The sequence below is a fragment of the Suillus subalutaceus genome (assembly GCF_016647625.1).
Source record: "Suillus subalutaceus strain FC151 chromosome Unknown DFJ58scaffold_119, whole genome shotgun sequence".
NCBI lineage: Eukaryota > Fungi > Basidiomycota > Agaricomycetes > Boletales > Suillaceae > Suillus > Suillus subalutaceus.
The window spans coordinates 122,107-146,875 of record NW_024540368.1 but is presented as its reverse complement, the minus strand read 5'-3'; the positions used below and the strand labels follow the sequence as shown (position 1 = coordinate 146,875).

General features: G+C 44.7%; 4 protein-coding genes across 4 annotated transcripts; 1 reads left to right on the top strand and 3 right to left on the bottom strand.

The window, feature by feature from the left end:
- Positions 1-8,314: 8,314 nt before the first annotated feature.
- Positions 8,315-8,512, top strand: DFJ58DRAFT_666119 (uncharacterized protein; the record flags this gene model as incomplete). The annotated part of the gene is made up of 1 exon (XM_041382543.1): positions 8,315-8,512. A coding segment is annotated over one exon (198 nt), but the record flags the coding sequence as incomplete, so codon positions are not given.
- A 1,261-nt stretch (positions 8,513-9,773) lies between these two features.
- DFJ58DRAFT_718051 (uncharacterized protein) lies at positions 9,774-14,229 on the bottom strand (the record flags this gene model as incomplete). Its single annotated transcript, XM_041384426.1, has 13 exons — positions 9,774-10,094; positions 10,564-10,874; positions 11,018-11,163; positions 11,189-11,246; positions 12,497-12,597; positions 12,650-12,810; positions 12,872-13,079; positions 13,133-13,248; positions 13,273-13,329; positions 13,388-13,567; positions 13,626-13,844; positions 13,911-14,056; positions 14,169-14,229. The coding sequence occupies 13 exons, from the start codon at positions 14,227-14,229 to the stop codon at positions 9,774-9,776; spliced, it is 2,085 nt and encodes a 694-aa protein (XP_041239799.1).
- A 1,169-nt stretch (positions 14,230-15,398) lies between these two features.
- On the bottom strand, positions 15,399-16,362 carry DFJ58DRAFT_855524 (uncharacterized protein; the record flags this gene model as incomplete). The annotated part of the gene is made up of 2 exons (XM_041393900.1): positions 15,399-15,857; positions 16,180-16,362. 2 exons carry the CDS (start codon positions 16,360-16,362, stop codon positions 15,405-15,407), a joined length of 636 nt encoding a protein of 211 aa, XP_041239798.1. The 3' UTR covers positions 15,399-15,404.
- A 5,546-nt stretch (positions 16,363-21,908) lies between these two features.
- DFJ58DRAFT_732178 (uncharacterized protein) lies at positions 21,909-24,640 on the bottom strand (the record flags this gene model as incomplete). Its single annotated transcript, XM_041386145.1, has 12 exons — positions 21,909-22,134; positions 22,187-22,437; positions 22,656-22,691; positions 22,748-22,894; positions 22,949-23,010; positions 23,069-23,110; positions 23,647-24,004; positions 24,059-24,142; positions 24,193-24,309; positions 24,365-24,445; positions 24,503-24,511; positions 24,560-24,640. 12 exons carry the CDS (start codon positions 24,638-24,640, stop codon positions 21,909-21,911), a joined length of 1,494 nt encoding a protein of 497 aa, XP_041239797.1.
- Positions 24,641-24,769: the final 129 nt, after the last annotated feature.

Below are 24,769 nucleotides of genomic sequence, written 5' to 3'. Positions count from 1 at the left end.
AGCCTCATGGCTTGACAGGAGGCACAAAAAATATGATACAACTTACCTGTGATTCAGATTTGACCATCCAGTCTAAGATTCAGACTGCAGCTGGTGCCGAAGGAGGATTCAGAATATATTAAGCATGCAGGGAAACGAGGGACACACTCCAAAAGCATGCAATATTAGTTGAAGCAGTTTGGGGAATAGGTCGTTGAGCATAATGTGAATTGTTTAGTAAGTGGCGCGGGAAGGGTCCAGGTTCAGTCTGGTCTATTGGGTCCACGTTGTCGGTGTTATGAACTAGGATAGTTCTGACAGTAGCTACTCGATAAGAGTATTTGGCTAAGGTCAAGTCAAGGCTCTGGCGTATACCACAGTTCGGTGGTTCACTAAGACAAGACAAGGAGAGTGTCCTCAACTTGAATCAAGTTCAGACGACTTAAGATTGGAGATCTTAAGCGAAGGAAGTTCCAGGTAAAACCTAGTAAGATTAAAGTAAAGAACTACATAGTACAAAGTGAGTTTATATAGTGAATGATAACTGCTTTAGGGCCGGTACGATGAAGTCAGAACGAGTCAGAGATAACAAGAATAGATCATCTAGCGATGGCATGATGTGATCGTGATGTAATACAGCTGATGATAAGAGATGAGTCTAGCGACGGCTGTAATAGCGATCGTGACGTAATACAATGTAAGAAGAGAAAATGAATAGGGGTGTACGTAGACTGTAACATTACCCCGTTTTTATCGTTGAAGTCACTGATTTCAACAATCCAAGTTATAGTAAGTGTCATAGTTGTCGTTGTCTCCCGCACATTGGGAGAAGAGCTTCTCGTCTTCTTCGACGGATGTTCGCTCTGTTTCAGCGTCTTTATCAGCTTCCCATCTAGAAAGGGCCTCGTAGAAACCCTTGTCTGTCCAGACCAATGGTATCACCGGTTCTCCTTTGAGATCTTTACAAAAGACCGATAGATGTCCTGGCGCTAAGTTGCGACATACTCGACAATAGTATGTAGGACAGTTCTTGTGACGATGGCCCATAAGACCACAATTATGACAAAGGAAATTATTGCCGGGTTCAGTTTTCACGATGGTGATGGAGGAGGACTGTGGTGGTGGGGATGGGGTTTTGGAGCGCATGGCTCGGTTTCGGGTGGTAGGGGATACAGAATGTTCTCGTTTGACCTTGGAAGGTTGGCGGGTAGGGTATCTGCGGATTGTGGTGGTCGTTGGGGTAAGTGTAATAGGAGTTGATATTACAGGTACAGCAGGAGGAACGAGAATGCTAGTCGTATGCTCAACGGGAGTTGATATCTTGACCGGAGGTGGAATGGGAATTATGATATGGGGGGATGGGGGTCTAGCGATTGGGTGGAGTGCAATTCGTTCAGTGACGATGTGGATAGCCTCTCGAATAATCTCTTTAGTAGTAGCAGGCATGAGATGCACTGCAGTATTGCAAATATGTATGTGAAGGTGACGGAAGATGGTCTGATGACGGGGGTCATTGATGAGTCCGGCAGTACGGCCGACGAGATTGGCGGCATGGATAATGTTAATGAGAAGTGCGCTGGATAGAGCTCCTCATTCAGCGAGAAGACGATCTATATCGATGGTGTATTGCTCAGAGGTGAGAGCGGATTCAAATAAGGTGTTGGTTTCGATATCGTCAAGGATATCGAAATAGTTGGAGTTAACCGATTCGTTGGTTAGTGTGGTAGCGGAGAATGTTGGGGAAAGTACTGGGGATGAAAGATTTTGAGCGGCAGTGGTCATAGCAGCAGAGATTTCTTGGACGCGTAAGAGAAGAAGTTGAAGTTGTTCGATTGAAGAAGGCATGATTTCGATGGGGTTCTTATAATCAATGGGTTTTCTTATAAGTAGCGAGGATAATTGAGGTGTTGCCTAGGTTCTCTTCTGGAATCCATTTGTTGCTGGCAGAGGCATATCCTTTCCAAGATATGAGATAGCGCCTTCATTTACCCATGCCTTTGTGCAATAGGATCGCTTCAACTTCATATTCTTCTTCGTTATCTATGATGTCAGGTGGTGGATCGTGGAAATTCAGACTGTGGATTTCAGTTTCGTGATAGGATGATAGTTTGGAAGCATGGAATGTGGGGTGAACCTTCCATTGTGCTGGGGGTTGGAGTGTGAACGTGATAGGGGAGAGTACGGCTTTCACGGTAAAAGGTCCATATCGTTTTGGGGCGAGTTTTCGTGATGGTAACTGTGTGATGAGATTCTTCCCCGATAACCAAACCTTATCTCCAACTTTCCATGGTTGGTACTTCTTTCCATATGATCGTGCGGCCATTCGCTGCATTGCGAGATTATGACAAGAGATGGCTTCTTCGTGTATCTTCTGAAGAAGGCGGAGCTGTTCTTCTGTGGCTGGAACGGTGGAGTCAGGGAGTACATGAGGGAGAGCCCGTGGCTCATATCCCATCATAAGGAAGAATGGGGATGCATTGCGAGAGTCGTGTTTATGGTGATTGTGGACGAATTCGGACATGGGGAGATGTTCAACCCATTCTTCTGGGTTATTGCGGCAATAGATTCGGAGGTAGGTTTCTAGTTCTTGATTTAGACGTTTGGTTTGGCCATCCGTTTGTGGATGATAAGCAGTGGAAGCAGCGATGTCGTATTTCAAAAGCTTAGCAAGGGCTTTAGAGAATTTGGATATGAATTGTGGTCCTCGATCTGAGATTACCTTCTCATGGAGTCCAAAGCAGCAGTAGACGTATTTGAAAAACTTCTTTGCTACACCTTCTGAGGTGATGGTTTTCGTACAAGGAATGAGAATTACCCCCTTCATAAGACCATGGTCTACCACGACCATGATAGAATCAAAACCGTTGCATGGTGGCAAATCAGTGATGAGGTTGACGGAGACTTGGGAAAAGGGTGTAGAGACCGAAGAAGGGATAGGAACAAGCGGAGGAGTTGTAGGGTGGGTATCTGATTTCATTTGCTGACAAAGGGCGCAACCCTCAATGTATTTTCAGATATAAGTTCCCATTGAGGGCCACCAAAAGTCGCGTTTAACCAGTTCTCTGGTTTTAAAGTGACCAGGGTGTCCTGCTGTGGCATGATCATGGGTTCGTTCTAAAATAGAGTGTCGTCTGGCTGGTCGGACGTAGGCATGATCTTTATAGAACAAGACGTCATCCTTAATCATCCAATCAGAGAGAGCTGATTTTATGGGAGGAAGACAAAGGCCATTTAAAGCGTCAGAGGCGGCTTGGAAGATGGGGTCGGTGTCATCAGGGTCAGGATTTGCAAGAGTAGTCATGAGCTCTTGGTCGAGAAGTCGGACAAACATGGAATCAGGGAGGAGTGTCATGTCTTCATTATCGACGGTATCTGGCGCATGATCAGGTCGTCAAGATAAGGCATCTGGTGTGGTGAATTTGGTTCCTGGTACATGATGGAGTTCAATGTCATAACAGGAAAGAAGGAGTTGCCATCTGGCTTGATGACGGGTTAACTTCTGTGTGGTGCGGAAATAGAGGAGGTTCTTGTGATTGGTGAATATGACAACCGGATGAGGATTTCCTTCTAGATAATGGCGCCATTCTTGAAGAGCGCAGATCACAGCGAGGAGTTCTCGGTCAAAGATCTGATAATTCCGTTCTGCAGGGTTTAGGGATTGATAAAGATAACCGCAAGGATGATATACACCGTTTTCGTCAGTCTGAAGTAGGACTGCGCCAGTGGCAACTAAGGAGGCATCGGTGGCAACTGCGAATTGTTGTGACGGGTCAGGATTACGGAGGGACTGGTTGCTTCAGAAAACATTCTTTAAGTGTTGTAAATGCGTCTTGACAGGGTGTGGACCAAAGGAATATGTTATCCTTCTTTGTAAGATCGATAAGAGGTCGTGCGATATCAGAATAATGGGGAATGAAGTTTCGATAGAAGTTACAGAAGCCAAGGAATGATCTGGTTTCTTTAACGGTAGACGGGGTTGGCCAATCGTGGATTCCATCGGTTTTGGCAACATCCATAGTGATGCATCCTGGGCGAATGATCATACCAAGATATTCGACCTCTTGTGCGTCAAAGGTACATTTCTCCAGTTTCAAGAAAAGCTTTTCTTCGCGGATTCTGATCAAGATACAATGGGTGCACTCATGGTGTTCATCAAGGTTATTTGAGAAGATGAGGATATCGTCCATATAGATTACCAACCATCCTTCGTTAATCTCTTGTTGGAACGTGCGATTCATATAGGCTTGGAATGTGGCCGGGGAATTGCAAAGTCCAAAGAACATGATGTTTGGCTTGTAGAGTCCAAACTCTGTGGTGAATGCGGCTTTCCATCTATCATTGGGGTGGATACGGATATTGTTGTAACCAGAGCGGACATCCATTTTGGTGAAATACTTTGCTCTGTGCAATCGTGCGACAAGGGATAAGGGAAGTGGTAGCGGATAAGCATTCTTGATCATCCAATCATTGATGTATCGATAATCTTGACAGGGTCGAAGGTCTCCGCTCTTCTTTCCTACAAAGAAGAAACCGCTGGCTTGTGGCGACTTGGACTCTGAGATAAAACCTTTCTTTACGTTTTCATCAATAAATGCTTTGACAGCGGTCCGTTCAGCAATTGAGAGGGGATGGGTTTTTCGACGTTTTGGGGATGAATCCGGGTTTTCGTTTTTGATGTGGTGGTCAATACCAAGTCGTTCAGGGGGGAGTTGGTTAAGACCATCTTTAGCGAAGATGTCTGTGAAGTCATGTAGATAGGAGGGTACGAGTTCTTCGAAAGTTTTCTTCTTCTGTTCTAAGCCGGCAGCTAGAGCGAACTGCTGAGCTTTGTTACTGACTTTCGCATATTCTGTAGGCCATGGCAGGGGTTTTAACCGTGGGTTTCTGTTCTGAGTGACTGGTTCCGTCGGAAGTTAAGGGTATGTCCATAGTGGTATTTGAAATTACCCAGAGTTCTGATGCGTTGGAGGAATATTCTACCAAGAATTCGTCATCATCTAGATCGTACATAGAGATTTCTCGCACTGGTGTGGCAAAGTTCTCTTGTGTCCAGATGTCTTCCTTAGTATCAAAGGTTTCGTCGTCATCATCAGGGATGGGGAGTAGATCGGGGATAGGAAGGACGGGTGGTGCTTCTTCGTCAATAATTTCTTCAATAGTCGCTTTTGGATAAACAACGGGGGTTTTCAATGGCTAGTTCCGCTTTTCTAAGTTTGGATTGCTTCCAGGTTCGATCGATAGGTTCTTGTCGAAATAGAGGCGAAAGACCATTCCTCTTTCTCTCTTTGTCGACTTCCTCTTCTACTTGGTCACTTTTCTTAGTGCGTGAGAGGATAAGTGTTTCTGCTGCCCAATCAATGATGGGGTTCATAGCGCGTAGCCAGGGAATTCTGAGAAGGATTTGATCTCTTCTCCCGAGGCGTGTGACAATAAATTTTCCGATCATGGATCGTCCATCTATCTTGATGGTAAGAAACACAATATCTGCGTATAGCTCCGCTTTTGGAATAGCTTCCATCGGCGGTAGTAACCTTGAAGGGTTTACTGAGGAGGTGGGTTCTGATTCGGTGTTGTTTGACGAAGTCTTCGGAGATAAAGGTTCCGGCTTGCTCCAGAGTCAATAACTGCAGTAGTTTCAACGGTTTTCAGACGAGGTTTCGAGATGAGGGAAATAGGAACACAAAGTTCTTTTCATTCTCCAACCTTTCATACAAGTCTTATAGGTCCATCGGAAGATACTGACATTGATCCAGCTCCCATATCAAAAATCCTCGTTAAGACGACAGACTTCTGCTTTCTTCTTCTTCTTCATCATCGCTTTCTACTTCTTTGCGAATATCAGGGTTTTTCCTCTCTTCTTGTCAGGGCACTTGCGGGCGATGTGTCCGACCTGACCGCAGGTGAAACACTTCCCTTTCCTGAAATATTCATTGCGTTCTTCTTCATTCAAGCGATCTACTTCCATAGTGTTTGGGTTGTGGTTCCGATTGAAGGATGGTTTCAGTACGTAGCACTGTCTGGATGTTTAGTGATGTTACAGCGGTTGTTGTGCACGGCTGCGCCTCGTTGCCAGTTACTGTCTAGCCGGATGGCTGCGGTTACATATTTATCGAAATCGTCAGGGATGGTTTCCATTTGGCATATGGAGTTTACGAGTCCTCCTTTCAGTACGTCATTGAAGAACATAATCAGGACTTGGGATTCCTTAATACAGGCTAGCGATGCTAGTGTTTTGAATTCAGCGATATAGGTTGTCAAGTCATTCCCTTGTCTCAGGGTTCTTAACCTGTTTATGGCGACCACCTTAGCATCGGCTGGAGCGAATGCTTCTTTGAAGTTCTTCTAGAAGTCGGTGAAGGTTCTGTACTTCGGGGTAGAATGAGAATTAGATTCCACATAAAACATTGTAGCCCATCCTCCTGTGCTGCCTTCAGTCATATAAGCGAGCGTGGTGACAACTTTCTTTTCATCGGAGTCATGAATCGAAGCATTAACGGTGAAGTATGCTTTCACCGAATATAACCATCTGAGGGCCTGGTCAGGGCTTCCGTTGTAGTGTGTAGGTGCACCTGCTTTCAGTTTGGAAGAGGTAGAGGACGACATCCTGAAGTTAGGGTTGGCTGTTAGGTTTCGGGGAGGGTTGTTCTACTGGGAATTCGTCGGATGAAGTCGAGGATTGGTTATCTGGTTCTGTGGTTACAGGGGACGGTGTACGTCTCTCTCTGTCGTCTGGTTCTTCTACAGGGGACGGTGTGCGTCTCTCTCTGTTATCTTCTGTATCTGGACCAGTGGCCTCGTGATACTCTTCTGGGGAATCGGGTTCATTAGGATCGCATTCCCACCAATACTTTCTGACCCAAGTGGTCGTCTTTGCTAATCAGCAATCTGGGCCTGCCGTGATGGAGAGGTTTGAAGGGTACTTTAATCTTTTGTTACGAACTAGGATAGTTCCGACAGTAGCTACTCGATAAGAGTATTTGGCTAAGGTCAAGTCAAGGCTCTGGCGTATACCACAGTTCGGTGGTTCACTAAGACAAGACAAGGAGAGTGTCCTCGACTTGAATCAAGTTCAGACGACTTAAGATTGGAGATCTTAAGCGAAGGAAGTTCCAGGTAAAACCTAGTAAGATTAAAGTAAAGAACTACATAGTACAAAGCGAGTTTATATAGTGAATGATAACTGCTTTAGGGCCGGTACGATGAAGTCAGAACGAGTCAGAGATAACAAGAATAGAGATGAAGTCAGGACGAGTCAGAGATAACAAGAATAGATCATCTAGCGACGACATGATGTGATCGTGATGTAATACAGCTGATGATAAGAGATGAGTCTAGCGACGGCTGTAATAGCGATCGTGACGTAATACAATGTAAGAAGAGAAAATGAATAGGGGCGTACGTAGACTGTAACAGTCGGTTCTCATCAATATTAGTGCCAATGATTCATTATATAATAGAAGTGTTGTGGAGAGGTTGCAGCTGTCGGTTCATGATTCATCCTTGAGGTGTCGTCTCAATGCTTGGGGCTTTGTTGGGACCAATGGACTTGGCGAAAACACAATGTCAGCTTATTAATAATATTACACAATAATACTGCCTACTTGCATCCAACAAATTGACATATTAACCATGTGTTCCTCCAGCATTCGAGTCTTCATCAATGGAATTTGTTTTTTTCAAAGAGCTAGAAGGGATTCAGACACCATCAGACAGGCAGAAGCTTTAATTACTCACTGTTCATCTGAATCAGCATCTGTGTACTTATTAATAGTTCGACACACAATAATGATAACATATCTAAAACAAACAGATGCAGAGGTTAGTGTGATGAACATAATGGGCGTGTGGTCCAGGGGCATGACCAAGGTGTCATCACCTGTCAGAGGTTCCAGCAGCCTTAGGCAACATTGGAGGGTGCATGAATTGAGTGTAAGGACTGAAGAAAGGGAAATTCATGCTGCTATGCCGCAAAGACGAAGACGTACCTGTGCTCGTTACCTGGACTGTTCCCTTGGAACACAGTGTAAGGACTGAAGAAAGGGAAATCCATGCTGCTATGCTGTGAAGATAAAGATGTACCTGTGCTCATGCACCAGAGCCTGTTCCATAGGAGGAGTAATAAGAAACTGCACTGCTAGGCGGCTCTAACACACTGTCAGTGCTCATACAATGGTGCTTGGCAGTATGCCCAGTCATGTTGGAGTGTATCAGACTGGAGAGACAGTCAGCATAATAAGATGGATCAAATGAAATGCATGACAAACCAGTCAAGAATTCCTGCTCGATAGCAGCATCCTGTGTAATGGTACCCTTGAAAGTCTCAGGGTGAAGGGGGTGGCCAAGGAGCAAGCAAGCAAGATCAGTGTGCATACCCTCATCACGGCTGATGAGCTCATTAGAGAACCTAAGATCAGGCATGAGACTGTGCTTCTTGAGCCAGAAGATGGATGCAAAGGAACCGGAGAAGATGCCTTCAATGGCAGTGAAGGCGACCAAGCACTCACCAAAGGTGGAACATCATCAGATATCTTGAGTGCCCCGGTCCAGCCTTGTGCTTGATGCAAGGAATAGTTTCCATGGCATCAAAGAGGTATTTGCGCTGGGTGGTCCAGGAATCCTTGATGTAAGAAGTGAGTAGGTCTCGGAGTGAATGTTCTCCATCATGATTTGGAAGCTGTAGAAGCACCAGGTTTCCGCAGCCTGGACCTCATTAGAGAAATGTTTAACAAAGTTTTCATTAACAATACCGTCAGTCCAGGATGCAGCGAAAAGGTGAGGATGTGTGAAACAAAGTGACATTCATTGTCATTAAGATGGTTTGTCCAGTCATGGATGTCCTTTGAGAGGTCCATCTCCTCGGCAGTCCAGAATGATGCCTCGGCTTTCTTGTATATTTGCCATATCTGGTGAATTGTTAGAACAAGGTCAACATGACCATATTAGACAGTCTAAGTAACAAACCTCGGGGTATTGAATGGGGGAAAAGAACGAAACACTTGGATTCTTTAAACAAAGGCTCTTTGCCTGAAATGAAAAAGTCAAGTTGAGGATGAATTCACAAATGAAATTAATACGCCACTGTCAATGACTTTCAGGAAGGTCAATTTCACCGACAAACTTCTTGCAAAGCTTTCAAGGTCTTCCTCCGTGTTCTGAGATTCTGGCAAGACTGAACACTTGCGATCATTGATGAAAACAGGAAGGCTATCCTTGTCATCTGATGGCTTTGAATTGTCAATGGTTAGTCTAAGGAGATATTTGCCAGGGCTGCAGCGGCCTAATGATTCAAGACACGTTAGCTAGAGCAATTTGCATGGTTAACTTTAAAATGCATGAGCCTTCTTGCTTGGTGTTGGAGCAGGGGATAATACATGAACTGGTGCAAGAGTGGAAGCCATTGAAGGGATAGGATGGTATGTAGTAAGATGAAGATATCACAAGAGATGGATGTCTAGGTTGAGAAGCAAAAGAACCAACCAAGGTTCCAATATGGCTAAGGGAAATTCCGACGAAGTAAAGAGATGAGGAGCTCCTTCGCTAATATATTTGGTGTGTATGTAATAATGATAGGGACAGAGAGAGAGGATTCAGAGGGAGAGGGGATACTGACAGCATGATGGGGAGACAAGCAAGAGGGAGTGTAATAAGTATGAGAGGTGTGAGAGGTAATATAAGGGGGATGTGAATGTGAACATGAGTGCAAGGAACACAGGCAGAAATGCACTAATATTCAATGCGACGGTCAGACAAAGGTCATGAAATTTAATAAGTCCAAATCAACCACAAGTAATGTACTAACCAGCTATAGTATTAATATGGATTTCCTTCATGTGAAGGAACATATCTGTATCTAGAGTATCAATGACCAAACCCTCATTGGGTCTGCTACTGTCTTCCACCGATACACATCCACAGATGATGGATTGCACCGAGAAGAATTCTGTGGACACTCTGGGCTTTGCCTTAACTTGCCAGAAGTCAAAGTCTTTATCCTTCTGTGGACGAGCACCAACAGATTGGTCATATGGGAGAGTGAGCATGATAGGATATTGGTCATTCCCAACTGTGCAGGTGAAGACCAACAGCAATTGTGCGAATATGACACCAACTTCGGTCTGTAGGATAACAAAATCGTATCAAGGCAATCCATGGAACATTGGACTGCATCTAAGATAGTCAGTGGATGTTCGCCAGTTGACAAGTGATTCATAGTTGACTTTGAGAAATTAATACTCGGTAATCTATCAATGAGCAATTAAGAAGTATTAATAGGATATCGGTGTGACAATATAGTTTTCCCTGGGCTGATATTCCCCCTTTTTGTTTACCTTCACTTGCCCACTTTCCTTAGTTTATGTTCGCATTTTACTGCTTACATAATCATATCTCCCTTTCACCACTGTCAGTACCAGTCTGAATCACAGTCTTTTGCTTGAGGATAATTCTACTCTCTGAGCTCTGAGTCTAGTACAGAAATCCTTTAGGGTCAAATAGCAGCTAGGCATAGCAATTTTGACCTAACATTTGAAGAGTACTTCACAGTTCTCTTCTTGTTGTGTTTCCCACATTGGTAATGTTGCGCACCATATTATCAGCGGCGAGTTGGACTCGTCTTCCATCAGGAAATGGGATGCCATTGGTATTGAATGCATGGTTTAAAAATACATTCAGCTTAATCCGGAATTGAACAAAGGCCAGATTGCCTGTGTTGCTTGCTTCAATATCTGCAAATGACTTTGTTACCTGCTGAGAACCGAGGCTGAAATGCAGTGCTGCATCTGTCAGTTTGGTCTCTGAATCAATCTCATCTGAATTCACCTCTGGATCAGGTAAATCTGACTCAGATTGGCTGAGATTTTGCGCATCAAGACAGTCCAATTTGCCATGAATATATTCTGCGACAAGGGTGTCATGACTGTATTGGAGAATCTTTGAATCCCATCAGCACTCTGACTATTAAGATGCAGCATCTGAATTTATTACCTGTTCAGTGACATTCTTGAAATTTGTGCGGTCCTGATAAGTGTTTTCAATGGACTGTGCATTTTCTCATTTGGTTTTGTGGTATAGTTTCGACTGACACCTTTCACCTTGATATCGTCGAAAAGATGCGCAGAAAGATGCTTCTTCAGAAAATTCCATGACTTGTCACATATTTCTAATGTGTCTTCAATGTATTTCTGACTTGTAGAATCTGAATCAATGCTACCGGTCAAGTATATAGTAAATGAAACATACATCCATCAGCTCTGTCAACATTGCCAGAGCTTTCAGCCATCATTGATAGTATCTTCAGTATGGACATCTAATGACGCTGTGGTGAACACAAGATGGCTAGCCTTGGGGAAACTAGCCAAATAGTTGTGAGTCTATGCTCTGCCTAGCTGCTACACTTGTAAGCAAGAACATTTGACCCTAAAGGGGACTGCTACTGAGACCAGCTGTGGATCTATAGGAAGTAAAGACGTGGGAATGTAGATAGGGGTAGGCCAGACGCACGGGAACAGGTCCGAAGGTATCCGAAGCGTGGGAACAGCCAAAGTGGACAGAAATAGCATGAGAACTCAGCCGATGCAAAGCAGACAAGTAAGGAAAGTGATAAGGAAGGACTAGGTTTCAAGGGATTGAATTGCAAGGTCAAGGAAACACTAGGTAAGATGTCTGAGTATCAAGTAACTAATAGGGGCTAAGAGTGGAACCTAATGGGTGACTACTTCAAAGTAAAACCTAAGGGAAGGAAATACCACTGAAGGGAAGTAATTGATGAAATAGTCACTACAGGCTCTTTTATACTAGCTAAATCCTCTCAGACTCGGAAGGGACAGGAATAGTGGAGATATGTAAGAACATGTAATAAGGCTGAAACCCTTGTTACAACACGAGGCAAGTAAAAACACGCACCAGTGGAGTTTGGATGGACATGGAATTGACACAGGGCTTTCCTAAAATGGGTTCTGAGTGGTCCAAAGGCGTGGGAACTCGGCCGAAGGTTATCCAAATGCGCGGGAATGGTCCGGACACACAGGAATAGGCTCAGGTATGCAGGAACAGCCGATGTGGCTGTGCAAAACGTCAGACATGGATGGATATGCAAGGGAAATGTGGCAGGGAGTGCTTTTGCCTATCACTGACCATCCTAAAGCATGCAGGGCACGGAAATGCGTCGGACTGTGGTTGGGTCGGCCAATGAAGGCGTGGGAAATGCGACCAATGCCTCAGCCGAAGGTTTGGGCCTAATTTGGCAATTGTAGGGAAGTGGTGAAAGATGTATGGAAGGTAGTTCCTGGATAGTTTGACCTCTATGTGAAAAGGGGCTTCTGCGAGGCTAGCCCAAGCTTGAACACCACAATGCATACATGTTGAACTCCGTGTAGCTATGAATACAGTGCAGCAGGAGATACACCTCTGGATCTTGCTCACGATTAAATACATTATGAGAAGCAAAGACAATAAGCTAATAATTAAAATTGATTCAGATCTTTATGGCAAATGATATTAGCGTAGAGTCAGATATCACTTGCCTTTGAGATATCTTCATATTTAGTACCATCAGAAAAAGACACTGAAACAACCTGGTCAAAATGATTGAGGTTTTGCCAGCGCAGAAATGAGTTGAAGCTGGAAATCTGAATTAGCGTCGCTGTAAAATAGACAGAATTTAATTACACACAAGTTATCAATCAACACGGCAGCTTGTCGACCTGAATGTTCGATCCACTTTTGCAGTTTGGCCCACTGGTGATCACTGAAAAGGCCTTCATCATTAAAGTGCAGTTTGTCGTGTGACAGGGCCCGATGAACATTGGTATGCTCCATCATATCAAACGAATTCTAATCAGATGGTAGATGATTCAAATTATAATTAGAAATTTAGAACCAAGGAAAGACTTACATCAACATTTTGAAGGCTCTCAGAGCTTAATATTTGTTCTTTTGCTTCTAATGTTGTAGACTCTTGGGCCCAAGCACATAATGCATTTTCATTTGCAGATGTGCAAATAGGATACACATTAGATGTCTTAGAAAGCTCATTGCGAGGTACAAGACATATCGGGCAAGGAAATTTTCCCATCAGACCACAAATCAACGCCATCACAGACCTGCAAGAGCATCAGTAATATTACTGACGAGGGACCTTTGAATCAACACTAACTGTTCTTCATAGTCTGCAGAGAGGGTCAGTATTATTGGATAGAAAACACGGACAAGGTCATCCCAACATTTAACAGCAGATCCAACCTTTGATAGTGGTGCAAGGCACACAAGGATCTTCATAAATGATTGATGTCATACCGCGTTTTTAAAGTTAACAAATGCTGGCTTTCCTGAGTGTTTCTTGTCTTCTTTCACCTGTGAAAGTGCTGCTGTTAACAATGTTCATGGGCATCAAGTGAAGCACCAAACTAACAATTGGTAGCCATCCCACTACATGCCCACCACCCAACCCTTCTCCATTACGAATCGCAGTAGGAAGGTTAGTGCACCGGGCAATGACGGGATAGCCTTTTGCATGACCATATGATGATAACTTTGCCTTATCAGCATAAAGAATGAATGTGAGAGGTTTGGAATCTTGTGGTATTTTCAACTATGATAATGGTAAATTAATACATGATACAAACCTATATAACACTGGTGTCATGTACTTGATACTCCCAGAAGCTATTGGCGGTCCAAGGCTCATGAATGAGTCGAACGATTCTATCACCATTAAACTTTGAAAGCCATTCAGCATCAAAGACAAAATGTGGACCGACTTGAGGATCCTGAAGGAGATCCACAGCCCAGTCCCATATTGAGCAATAGAATACCTGAAATGTCTTGTTGTCGCCCTGGAAGGGGATGATTACTTCTTCCTTTACGAACTATTATTGCACAGGAGAAAAAAATTGACTTAGATTGGTTTGCACTCAAAGTGATTGAATACACACAGGTGTTAATTTATACGAAGCTGCATCCCATGTATCCTGTACATCTTTGCGATTCCGAAGTGTGAAGTCTTCATGCTTGCTGCGATGAATGAGGTTGAGAAGTTGGTCCAGCTGCTGGTGGGTGAGAGCCACCTCAAGGGTGAGTTCTGCGAGTTCGGAATGGGCACCATGGCTCAGGCTCAACTGGTGGAACTATAATGGGGGCTCCAGGACCATGCCCATATTCCTCAAAATGATAAACCCATATAGGGCGCTGACTATTAGGATGGTACTGCACTTGGATGTCGTCCTCCTCAAATTGAGGTTGAGGTGACAACATTCTAGATTCAGGTGGTGGAGATCCTGAAATGAAAGTTGTAAGCTGAACAGACAGGAAAAACGGATTACCATCCATCTGTCCAAAATCATGATCGTCAGCATAGTCTACAGGGCCATCAATATCTGAATCGAGAGCATCATTATCCTGTAAAGGATTATAGTCAGTAGCTTAAATCAGAGTGAATGTCAGTGATCAATTTAAAGGCAGTGAGATGACATACAAAGAACTGAGCCGGATGGTCGTTTGCCAACAAACACAGATTTGACGGAACCTGGTCGCGCATTATTTTCTCTCTCTACGAGTTGTGTAATTAGTGTGACATTAATAGATACTGTTATTATAACAATGTACCTTGGTGAATCTCTCTAGCAAGCTCAAGATCCTCCCTTCTCTGTTCAGATTGCTTCCAACATGCATTTTCGTGCATCTGGAAACCTTCATCACGGAATCGGGCTGGAGATGCTTTGAATAGATATTTATGCCAAAATCAAATAAAAAATGCGCAGATTATATCCAAAGACAAAGTATTGTAAAGGCATCAGCATTATAATGTCAAACAACAATACATTGCAAGAGAACTTCAATTCTGATGAAGCATCGTAGGTCTTGCAACTGTGACAGTCAGCAGATAAACACTTGAAGGAAGACCCGCATCTCTCCAAAATGATGGTCACCCGCTGTATGAGCCTGACTTCGTGGTGGCTGTTTGTAATCAGACGCAGTCGGCAGATGAGAGCTACAGTATCCTTATAATAGTTATGCATTATCGTCATCCCTCACCATTGTGGAGTATCTATGCAAATGCTTTGCAATATCCTCACAATATCCTCGCAAAATTTACGTTGTACTGAACGTTTGAACCTGGGCCAGCAAAAACAAGACTTACAAAAGCAAATTTTTCACTTAAGAAAAAAAAGTGCCGTGGTATGATAGAAGTCAGCCCTTACTCATGATTGAAAAAAATCTCCTGGAAGATGAGATCTGCAGCCGAGCGACATGCTTGTGAGGTATTGAGCGTCGACGACAAGGATATAGAATATACATTAAAACCATTGAGGTATGAGTGTCGAACACAAGTACATAAAATATACATTAAAACCGTTGAAAAGCAACTGCGCGGGTGCGCAAGGATTGAAAGAGCAGAACATCCAAATTGGCATACAATGTACCCCGTTCTACATGCCATAGGTGTAGCTCTGATAAGGATCATTCAATGACCTGGCAACACCGACCGTGCCAAAAGGGCTCACATTAGCATATCCAGCAACGCCCATATAGCCAGTGGCTTGGGTATGGGGGGGGGGGGGGGGGGGGGTCAGGCTCGCGCTATGAGGAGAAGTGCCTTGCAAGACATATCCATCGATCGAACACGCCTGAAGACCGTGCATTTGGGGACTGAGGCGAGAATGGCTGTAGGAGCCGTGCGCTTGGATACCATACAAGCCTCCCTGGGCATAGACAGTAGCAACACTGGTAGGGTGCATTCCCTGGGGGATGTGCTGGGCCCCTGCATTGTGGTGACCGTGACCATGATAACCAGGGTTGCCACCGTGATGGCCAGAGTTGCCCATGAGCATCATGCCATAAGGGGCATGAAAGCTGAGGTTCTCGACGTTGGCCTGTTCCCGCTGCAACTCAGTTTGGATCGTAAGGAGTGTTGCGGATTAAGGGAAGGACTGGGTGAATACTTTTGAGGAGGAGCATACGCTGCACAGGATCGGCATAGTCTAGTGCGGTCTACAGGAATGTCCAGCCCAAGCGACAAATGCACAAAAGAAAAATGGTACCTGCACACAATAGTTGCCATATGAGTCGTGAAGTAGTTTCTCCAAGCGGGAGCGGTTGAGTAGCTCTTTGATCGAAATTTTCCTGGTACCATGTTCGGCCACACAAGATGCACTAGTCCCACTCGGCATGAAAATGTCCATCAAGATTTTAAAAAATGCTCACTTTCTCAATGACATTCGAGTTAAACCTCTGGACAGAAGGCGCATAAATGTTGCCTGTGAACTGACGAATGACAACATCGCTAAAACGATTGTTGAGATCCAAGATATATTGAACAACCTGGTAACCCCAACTCTCAGTGTCTTGTATTGGACAAGCAACGGGGCACTTGAACGTAGTTGCCATAAGGGTCTTGAACGAGCGCCAATGCTGTAGAGACTCGCGTTTCTGCAGGCACATATGGGCACATTTTGCACCTTTTCACAACTCATGACAATTGGCCTTCAATGCACGACTCGCACCATCAGCTATATTCGACTTCTATCATGTCCCTAGTCATTTTACACACAACGCGCAGCTTTCCCATGAAACGCGCCATAGGCGCGGTACTTTCCCACACAACGCGCAGCATTCCCACATGCACACCTTGCACGCTTTCTCGCGCTCAAGCGCCCTGCATTGCCCTGCATTGCCTATCATCCAGGAACGTCCCTCTATGTCCACCCACCTCATTGGTACGTCATATCCCTTGCCTCATGGTTTGTAACAAGCATTGCAGCGCTATTACATGTCATTACGTATTCATAGCGCTTATTGCTCCTATCCCTTCCACTTCCGATGCGATTTCCATAGTATAAAGTTGCTGACTTACTACTCCATCATTATTACTCCCCTTTGCTGTATTTCCCTCGCTATTGGGTTTTACTTTAAAGTAGTAGTCACCACTTGGGCGCACTTTGTGTTTCCAATGGTTATCGTTATCCGCCTATACTAGACTATTATCCGCGCTCATTATAACACTCGCTCTGCATTTGCACTTGCTTTGCACATCCGCTTCCTTATCCGGTATTTTCCGCACAACGCGCGCCTTAGCACTCACGTTCCCACGCTCGCGCTTACCTTAGTGCGCTCTCTTGCGCTTCGCGCTCACTTCGCTTTTCTTCTTGCACTTTCGCACATCCATCGCACTACAAGGGTCTTTCTTTCATCTGGTTCTGTGTTCAGTAGCAGTCCCCTTTAGGGTCGAACGTTCTTGCATTCTGCGAGTATAGCAGCTAGGCAGAGCCAAGACTCACTTATACTGGTTGAGCATTTTTAGATATTTCATATCAGTCCAGCCAGGTTGAGATCGCCTCAACGCGTTATAAGTGATTTCGCTCACAAGCTGGATGCGCTGGTGGTCTGAAGCATGGTCAATGCAGCGCTGCAGAACGCAGCATCCATGGGGGTGGGTAGCGACCTGCCCAATCAGATGTGGCGGGATGATAAGTCAACTCGCTCGTTCAAGCATCACTCACCTTTGATAACCTCTTCTCGAGCGAGGGAACCCACATAGAACACATAACTGGTGGAATCAATAAGATATTTTTATTGATTCGGGTCCGGGGGCGCTGATAGGTCAATGTTCGGGTTGATCGTAGTGCAGCACCAAGAAGGATGTTTCCGTGATTGATGGCGGAAAGAAAGGGTGTTGTCAATGGTCGCTGCATCGAGAATTCAAACTCAACATCCACTGGCAAGTCTTTCAAACTCCGATTGATTTACTCTATCAGTAGTCGAGATCACCAACCATGACTTGTCACACAGGAGAAGCACTGAGAAGCAACAAAGTTTTTATAATGAATATGAACAGATTTGAAGGAACAGCTAAAATCTCCCTACAACGTACAGAAGGCTAATATGCATCGTTCGCGGTCCATCAGCCATTAATGTGTTGCTCCAATACAGGAGTCATTCCTCGTCACCGAATAAGGCCAGGACCGAAACTGGCTATCGTCAACAGAAGTATGAGGCCCGCTCCAACAATGAGCGCCAGCATACATCCAATCCTTGCAGACAAAGATAGTCCGAATTCAGCGGTAAATACACCTGCCAGAAATCCGAGGATGGAAAATACCAAACTGCAGTGGTCCCCGTGAGTAATGAGACATTTCAACCCAAGTTTTAATGACCTTGTGTCATATACCATATATCCGGTTACAGATCCAATGATCCGGATCTCAGATCCGATCCAGATCCGATGAACATATCCGTCGTCCAGTCCACAGATCCGCTTTGATTCTTATTTCATTTCCTGTTCATATAACTCTCACTATCGTTCATCTCCTTTCGGTATTCCTGTACACCGGTATACCGGTTATCCTTTACTTCCGCTTTGCTTACTGATCCGCTATGCTTACTGATCCGCTACACTTACGAATCCGCTTTTACTTGTACTTCATTCCCGGTTCATGATTCGTGATCCATCCGACTTACCAATATGCTCCACTTAGACTTTGCTTATACTTTCATACATAGCCTCGCACCTTTGCTTATTGATCATTCCGTTAGCTATCCGTAGTATATAAACCTTTGTATATGCGCTGTAGTAGATCAGTTCGAATATCATCTTAGATTGCACTCATTCCGTCTGGACTCTAAGTCCCTCCGTTATCCGTCTGGACTTGAGTACGCTACTCTTGTCTATTCCGAGACTTAGGATAGATTCCTATAGTCTACATATCCGCCTCTGTCTTCGGACAGTCCTCACCCATTAGTTTCTAGTCCGGATCCGATCCGGATTAGCCGTTACTCTATACGTTCAATATCCGGAAGTCTTAACGGATCTGTTGCAATACTTATCCATTGCGATACAAGACTTATCCGTTACGATACTTATCCGTCTCACTAGACGCGATACTTTAGCTCTCTGAAATAAGGGGCAAGACTCGGGAAAGGGGCACAGCGCACGAGCTGAGGCCGAAGCCCTTCGGATCCGATACTACTTGAGTATGGTCTTAACAGTATATTCAAACTCATACCTTTCCGAGTTACTTAACACATGCCCAAACCTGGGACAGCAAGGATGCTGGCGTTGATGGCCATGATGACACTTGCCTGTCAGAGCAGACAAAGTCATAGTAAGCATGTTCATTTAGGTCCGCGACAGAGCACTTACCACGGTGGTTTGAGCTTTAGCTGGGTGCTGAAATTGTCAGTAAAACTCCTAATGTCCACCACATTCACAAGACCATCAACGTAAATCGTTTTAAGGCGTCTAAGCATCATCAATGGAATCCAAAGCATGGCGACTGCAGCGCCAGCGATCAAGGGAGAATCTTCGAGGTCTCTGCGTTTTTCGGCCAGTGAGTGCATTCGTATCAGGCAAGCTTCGGGTTGGCCATAATGGTTCAGGTATTCGTGATGACCTGTGTTGATCGCTTGATTCAATGACATATGGTATGAGAAAAACAGCATCATACGGAGCATATGCAATATTTTGCCTCACAAAAGATAAGTTTTCTGATTGCCAGCTACACTCAAGCTCATGCACCACATATTGCAACACCTGGTCCCTTCATGGTCCCATTGGGTTCTGCGAGTTCCTCTGTGTCAGTCATCAATTTGATTAATGTGGATTGAATGGTGAAGATAAAGGTACATGCCAGCAATGATCAGCTCATCGGTCATTTCCTTCATCTGGTCCAGAGTCCAGAATATTGAAGCCGCTGTTGACTGTTCAATGGCCAACGCTTCTGTTTGTTGTTCAGGGTACTTTCGATCGGGCTCTATGACGCTAAATAACTCACCTATGCGATACCAGTTCAGCTGAATTCGCAAAGCTCTTACTTCTGAGAGGGGTATTGTGATTTTGTGAGGAAATATTTGGCATGTTTCCTACTCAATCAGTAAGAAACGTTCCGTGTCAGTATAACAATCGCTCACCAAATTGAGCCTCCAGTTCCTGTACAATCAAGTTTAAGAATCAATGGACAAAAAAGGATGTACTTTTATGATTCCAGTGCGATGCCATAGATTCCTGGAAAAGAAGGTAGCCATTCACTGGCTCCACCCAGGTAATGATATGATTCTCTGGGACGACGTAATAGTACGGATAGACTTCCTTCTCTTGCACTACGATCGGCTCCACGACTAGCAGATATCCCTTTCCATTTAGCTTGGCTCTTGACGCTCTGACCCAGGACTCAAGCCTCCGGAGCCGTTCCTCTGAACAAGTCCTCAAGTTCATTTCGGTGAATGTTTTCTTTATTAGAACAAAGTGAGTGTGTAACTCCAAATACTAGCCCGCACTCACCATTCCCGCATTGTAGTTGTATACGGCTCCTGACAGGTGAACCAGCTCGGTCCAACCCCCACGCACCTCGGACCTGTTGATGCCGCGGTTTAGATCAACATCGTCAGTAACAAAGGACACCAACTGAGGCAATTTGATCTGCATCACGTCGATGTCATAGTTGTGCTGTGGAGAATCCCTATGTCATTGTGTGAGTACTCCGTGTTCGTCCTGTAATATTGACGACACTCATGGTGACCGTGCCATTTTGGTGTACTGCCCAAGTTGTGTAGGCCAGATAGGAATACTGCAATCGGGCAGCTGCGACATCTATCAAACAATTCTTTTAGCTGGGGTCTCTACAAAAAGCTTTAGAGCTCGCGGCTGAACAAAGTATGTACCGTCACCGTCGTGGCCATTGTTCAACATTCACACGATGATATAGTGAGGTATTGATATTGAAATATTTCACGCCACGCACGATTCTGATCATAATACCTCCGCCGGGGAACAACCCTGAAACCAGGGATATAATTAGCGAAGGCAGTTGGAGTGATCATGAGGGATATAGGATATAGTAGGTGATATATAGTAAGATCATTACGGTACTGCGCTAGTATGTATGCAGGCCTATGGAAAAATCAGACCGATTGTGATCTTGCACGGAATCTGACATGTGCTAAATTACTGTACAATTGTTGTAGCGCTGAAATGTGGGGGGATTTGGAAATCTATGCTACAAGCTGGATATCTCATGATGGATGATGGATATATGGGATGTGTCAGGCTCTGCTATATGCGTGAACGCCTAAGGCGTGACAATCATCCCCAAGTCCGAATCGTTATAGCTACATAAAGGGCGTGTGTGAATCATGGTTGTGCTAATGAAATTCGCGTGACATACCCGAAGCATTGCTCTCGCTTTATTCACAGCATGGATGAATGTTGTCTTTAACGTCACGACTGGACGACGCGTGGGCAGGATGGTGACCAATTGAACGGGACACTGTATATTTTGGGTAAGCCATCGGTGAGAAGTTCCTGACAGACTCACTGAATCGAACCACAGATCAACTTGCGTCTGATAGAAATTGTTAGTTACTGTCGCTGATTACAGTCGTTACTTACCAAAACTTTCCTGCCTTTCATTGGCAGCGATCCCCTACAGGCCGCATGGTTTGTGCGAGACATCTGTGTTATGATATGTTATGATGTGGGGTTTGACAGCTCGACAGGGGCTATTTGCCGTAAGTAATGCAAGTCGTGTATTGGCATGGGTAAGGCGGATGATCGATTATCTATAAGCGGAACTTCAATTCTGCCCAATGCCGATGATCAAAATTACATAACTTCAATTCTGCCCAGTGCCGATTAAATTACATATATCGTTTAAGTGCTGGAGCACACTCACCCATGGCATGATGCGAATTTGAACCTCTTGTGACTGTATCTCAATACCATGCAGTGTTTGACTGCGCTGTTAATTTCGAGCTCTGTGCGATGTGTGCTCTTCAAGCTTCATAGTCGGCCAATAAACATTTAAATTTGTTTCCAGAAGATGAGCCAAAATGGATGGGATTGCGGCTTTCTGGGCATATAGGACAGCTCCAAAGATTGTCATACATGCATGGATTTAGTACAAGATGGCACACGAAGAAAGCAGCGCTGTATGTCCTATTTACTTGCGCGAGAATGATGACATGGGCAAGTCCCACACGACTCTCAGAGACTTCGGGGAACTAAAGCCGTTGCTATTGGGAAGCACGCCAAACTGATCAGAGGGGATTGGCTGAACAACAATAGGCCGAATGTCTTCCAGGACCATTTGCCTGTCACTGGTAGTGTCAGAGATAGTGCTTTTCGCAAGTCGCGACTTTGCAGAGATCTGAAGAACATTAGAACTCCTAAATGTAGATCATGATGAGCTAGGTAAAACAGTGCACAGATGAAATTTACGTTACGAAGGGGAGACTCCTCACAGCCTCCGAGAACGTTGGAAACATGTGTAGGTGCTTGTACATATGGTCTAGAGCCGCCATGATAATGGCATTCATCGGCGCTGGTTCCAGGATATTAGCGCTGGCATCGATATCGATGTTCACCTTGACCTCGGCCTCAGCTTCGTTCCCGACCTCGGCTTCGCTCATGACCATGGTCTTCCTCTTCTTTAATTCATCCTTCACCATGAGAAGTAGAATATGGTAAACCTGACATATTGATGCAAATTTCATTAGTTCGATACAAAAGGGTAAGGGGAAGAAAGACTTGCGAAAGTCATTAAATTTCCAGCCAGGCATTGGGCTAAACAATTAAACCTTGACAGAACCTCTTCTGGAAAAAGTTCGCCAATTCTTCCATTGGAATTTCCGTCCGATAACCCGTCGACAGGGTACAAAAGGGACCCCCACAGAACTTCTCAATATACCTGGTGACTTATGAGGTCCGAAATTGCTTGCTGGACCTGGAAAACAAAAATGCTTGAGGTCGAATTATGCTAGTTGGTCTCCAGTCTCTTACCTGAGAGGATTGGCCCGAGTTAAGAGCCAGAACGAAGGAGATAGCCTTCTTGATCGTCTTGGTACCGGCAAAGTTGGGGTGCGCTGACATCGCACCTTTCAGGATTTTTCCTAGGTCCGATTTGGCACTGGAGAACGACTTAACCAGCTGCTCAAATTAGTTCCTAGGAGGAAGCGAAAGCAAGGATGAGGGAAAACATACACTTAAGCGAAGCACAGGCCATCCAGCAGACACAGTTTTGGTCTCTGAAATCCTCGCGATCACTGATCAGACTGTAAGATAGCAACTCATAATGAAACGCCCAAAATGCAAGACACCGACCTGGGTGGGACTCCATGTCCTCGTAGGTCTTGTGAGTCATGTCTAAACTAGTGAGAAAACAAATCGTTGTGACAATATAGTTTTCCCTGGGCTGATATTCCCCCTTTTTACTTACCTTCACTTACCCACTTTCCTTAGTTTATGTTCGCATTTTTACTGCTTACATAATCATGTCTCCCTTTAACCAGTGTCAGTACCAGTCTGAATCACAGTCTTTTGCTTGATGATAATTCTACTCTCTGAGCTCTGAGTCTAGTACAGAAATCCTTCAGGGTCGAATAGCAGCTAGGCATAGCAATTTTGACCCAACATTTGAAGAGTACTTTACAGAGTTCTCTTCTTGTTGTGTTTCCCACATCGTTATCAGACGTCGCGTGCTTGTCACAGAAATTTGAAATGGGTTTCCGGAAGCTCCGGTCCACAACCCGCCTATGAGCAGCACCTTGTTAGCGTGATTATTCGATTCCAGGGTGACCTCCTCATGTGACGAAGTATTTGTGAGCGGATGTTCTTGTCCACGCCGGTATTGGTGGAGTCTCTCCATTCCAGGCTGGGATGCATGATCTGTTGCTGCTCACCAAAGGCTAGCTCGAGTTGTGTTTCATTTGTGTCCTCTGGAATGAGATACTTGTCAACGGCGCTTGCAGAATAGCCAGTGGAGTGGTCGTAGAAGTTGAAGTCACTGTATGCATGATCAATGTGATCCAAACTTGGCACAGACGTGCCAATGACAGGCATCTCAGCAGCATGTTGAAGGACCGGATCAGCGAGACCGAAGTGCTCGAGGGGTGGATATCCCGATGAAAATGGCATAGATGCGCTAAAGGAGGGTGTCTCCACAGCACACGAATCAGGGACAATGAGATGCTCGGGAGGTGGATATCTGAATGGAAACGGAGCATGATGGAATTGTACCGATGCGTTCAACTCTGGAAGCTATCAATGTGACGATGAAGACATGTACAACTATAACTAAATAACAAAACTCACCAACCACGAAGGAAGCACTAAGCCTCTGACACCTGGTCTGCAACAGGTAGAATTGATTGATTGAACGTAGGCACCGCTCTCCAACTGATTTCGCAATTGAATAAGCAAACTGTCTGGGGAGGCGAAGCTCTCACCGTTGTCGCAAATAAATTGTGGATATGGTGCATATTCCCTGCGCTGGGGACAACTAGTGTTCCAACCTGTTGAAGTACATGAATCCAAGGCTGATCATTCTCGAATACTTTGTCACACTACGAATGAATCAATACGATGAGATAATTATTTGATTTGAGGAGACAAACTCACATAGATGGGGTAGATGTGAGTGTAGTCGGCCAAGTATCCAATGAGAATGAATTCTGCCCCCGTAAAAGTGACAAATGGATGCTAAAATCGCAGGTTAAAAGGGAACAACGGCTGCAGCGCTGATGGACAGCGACAAACCACTTCGTTCTAGAGGGAAAGATTCAGCGGATGATTTGTAGTATAGAGCTTACTTACAGCGAGTTGTATGAGGTGAAGAATGGAATTCCGTTGTGGCATGTATAGCCACACATTGGACATCGACGGAACACTGTCCATGATTAGGGTAGCAGGCAAGCAAATTGGCAACAAACGAAGACCAACCATGTATTATAAAGACTGGCCATGCATTATCAATGGCCGGAAATCAAAGATGGTCACAAGCGAATAGCTAAGAATGCATGGTGG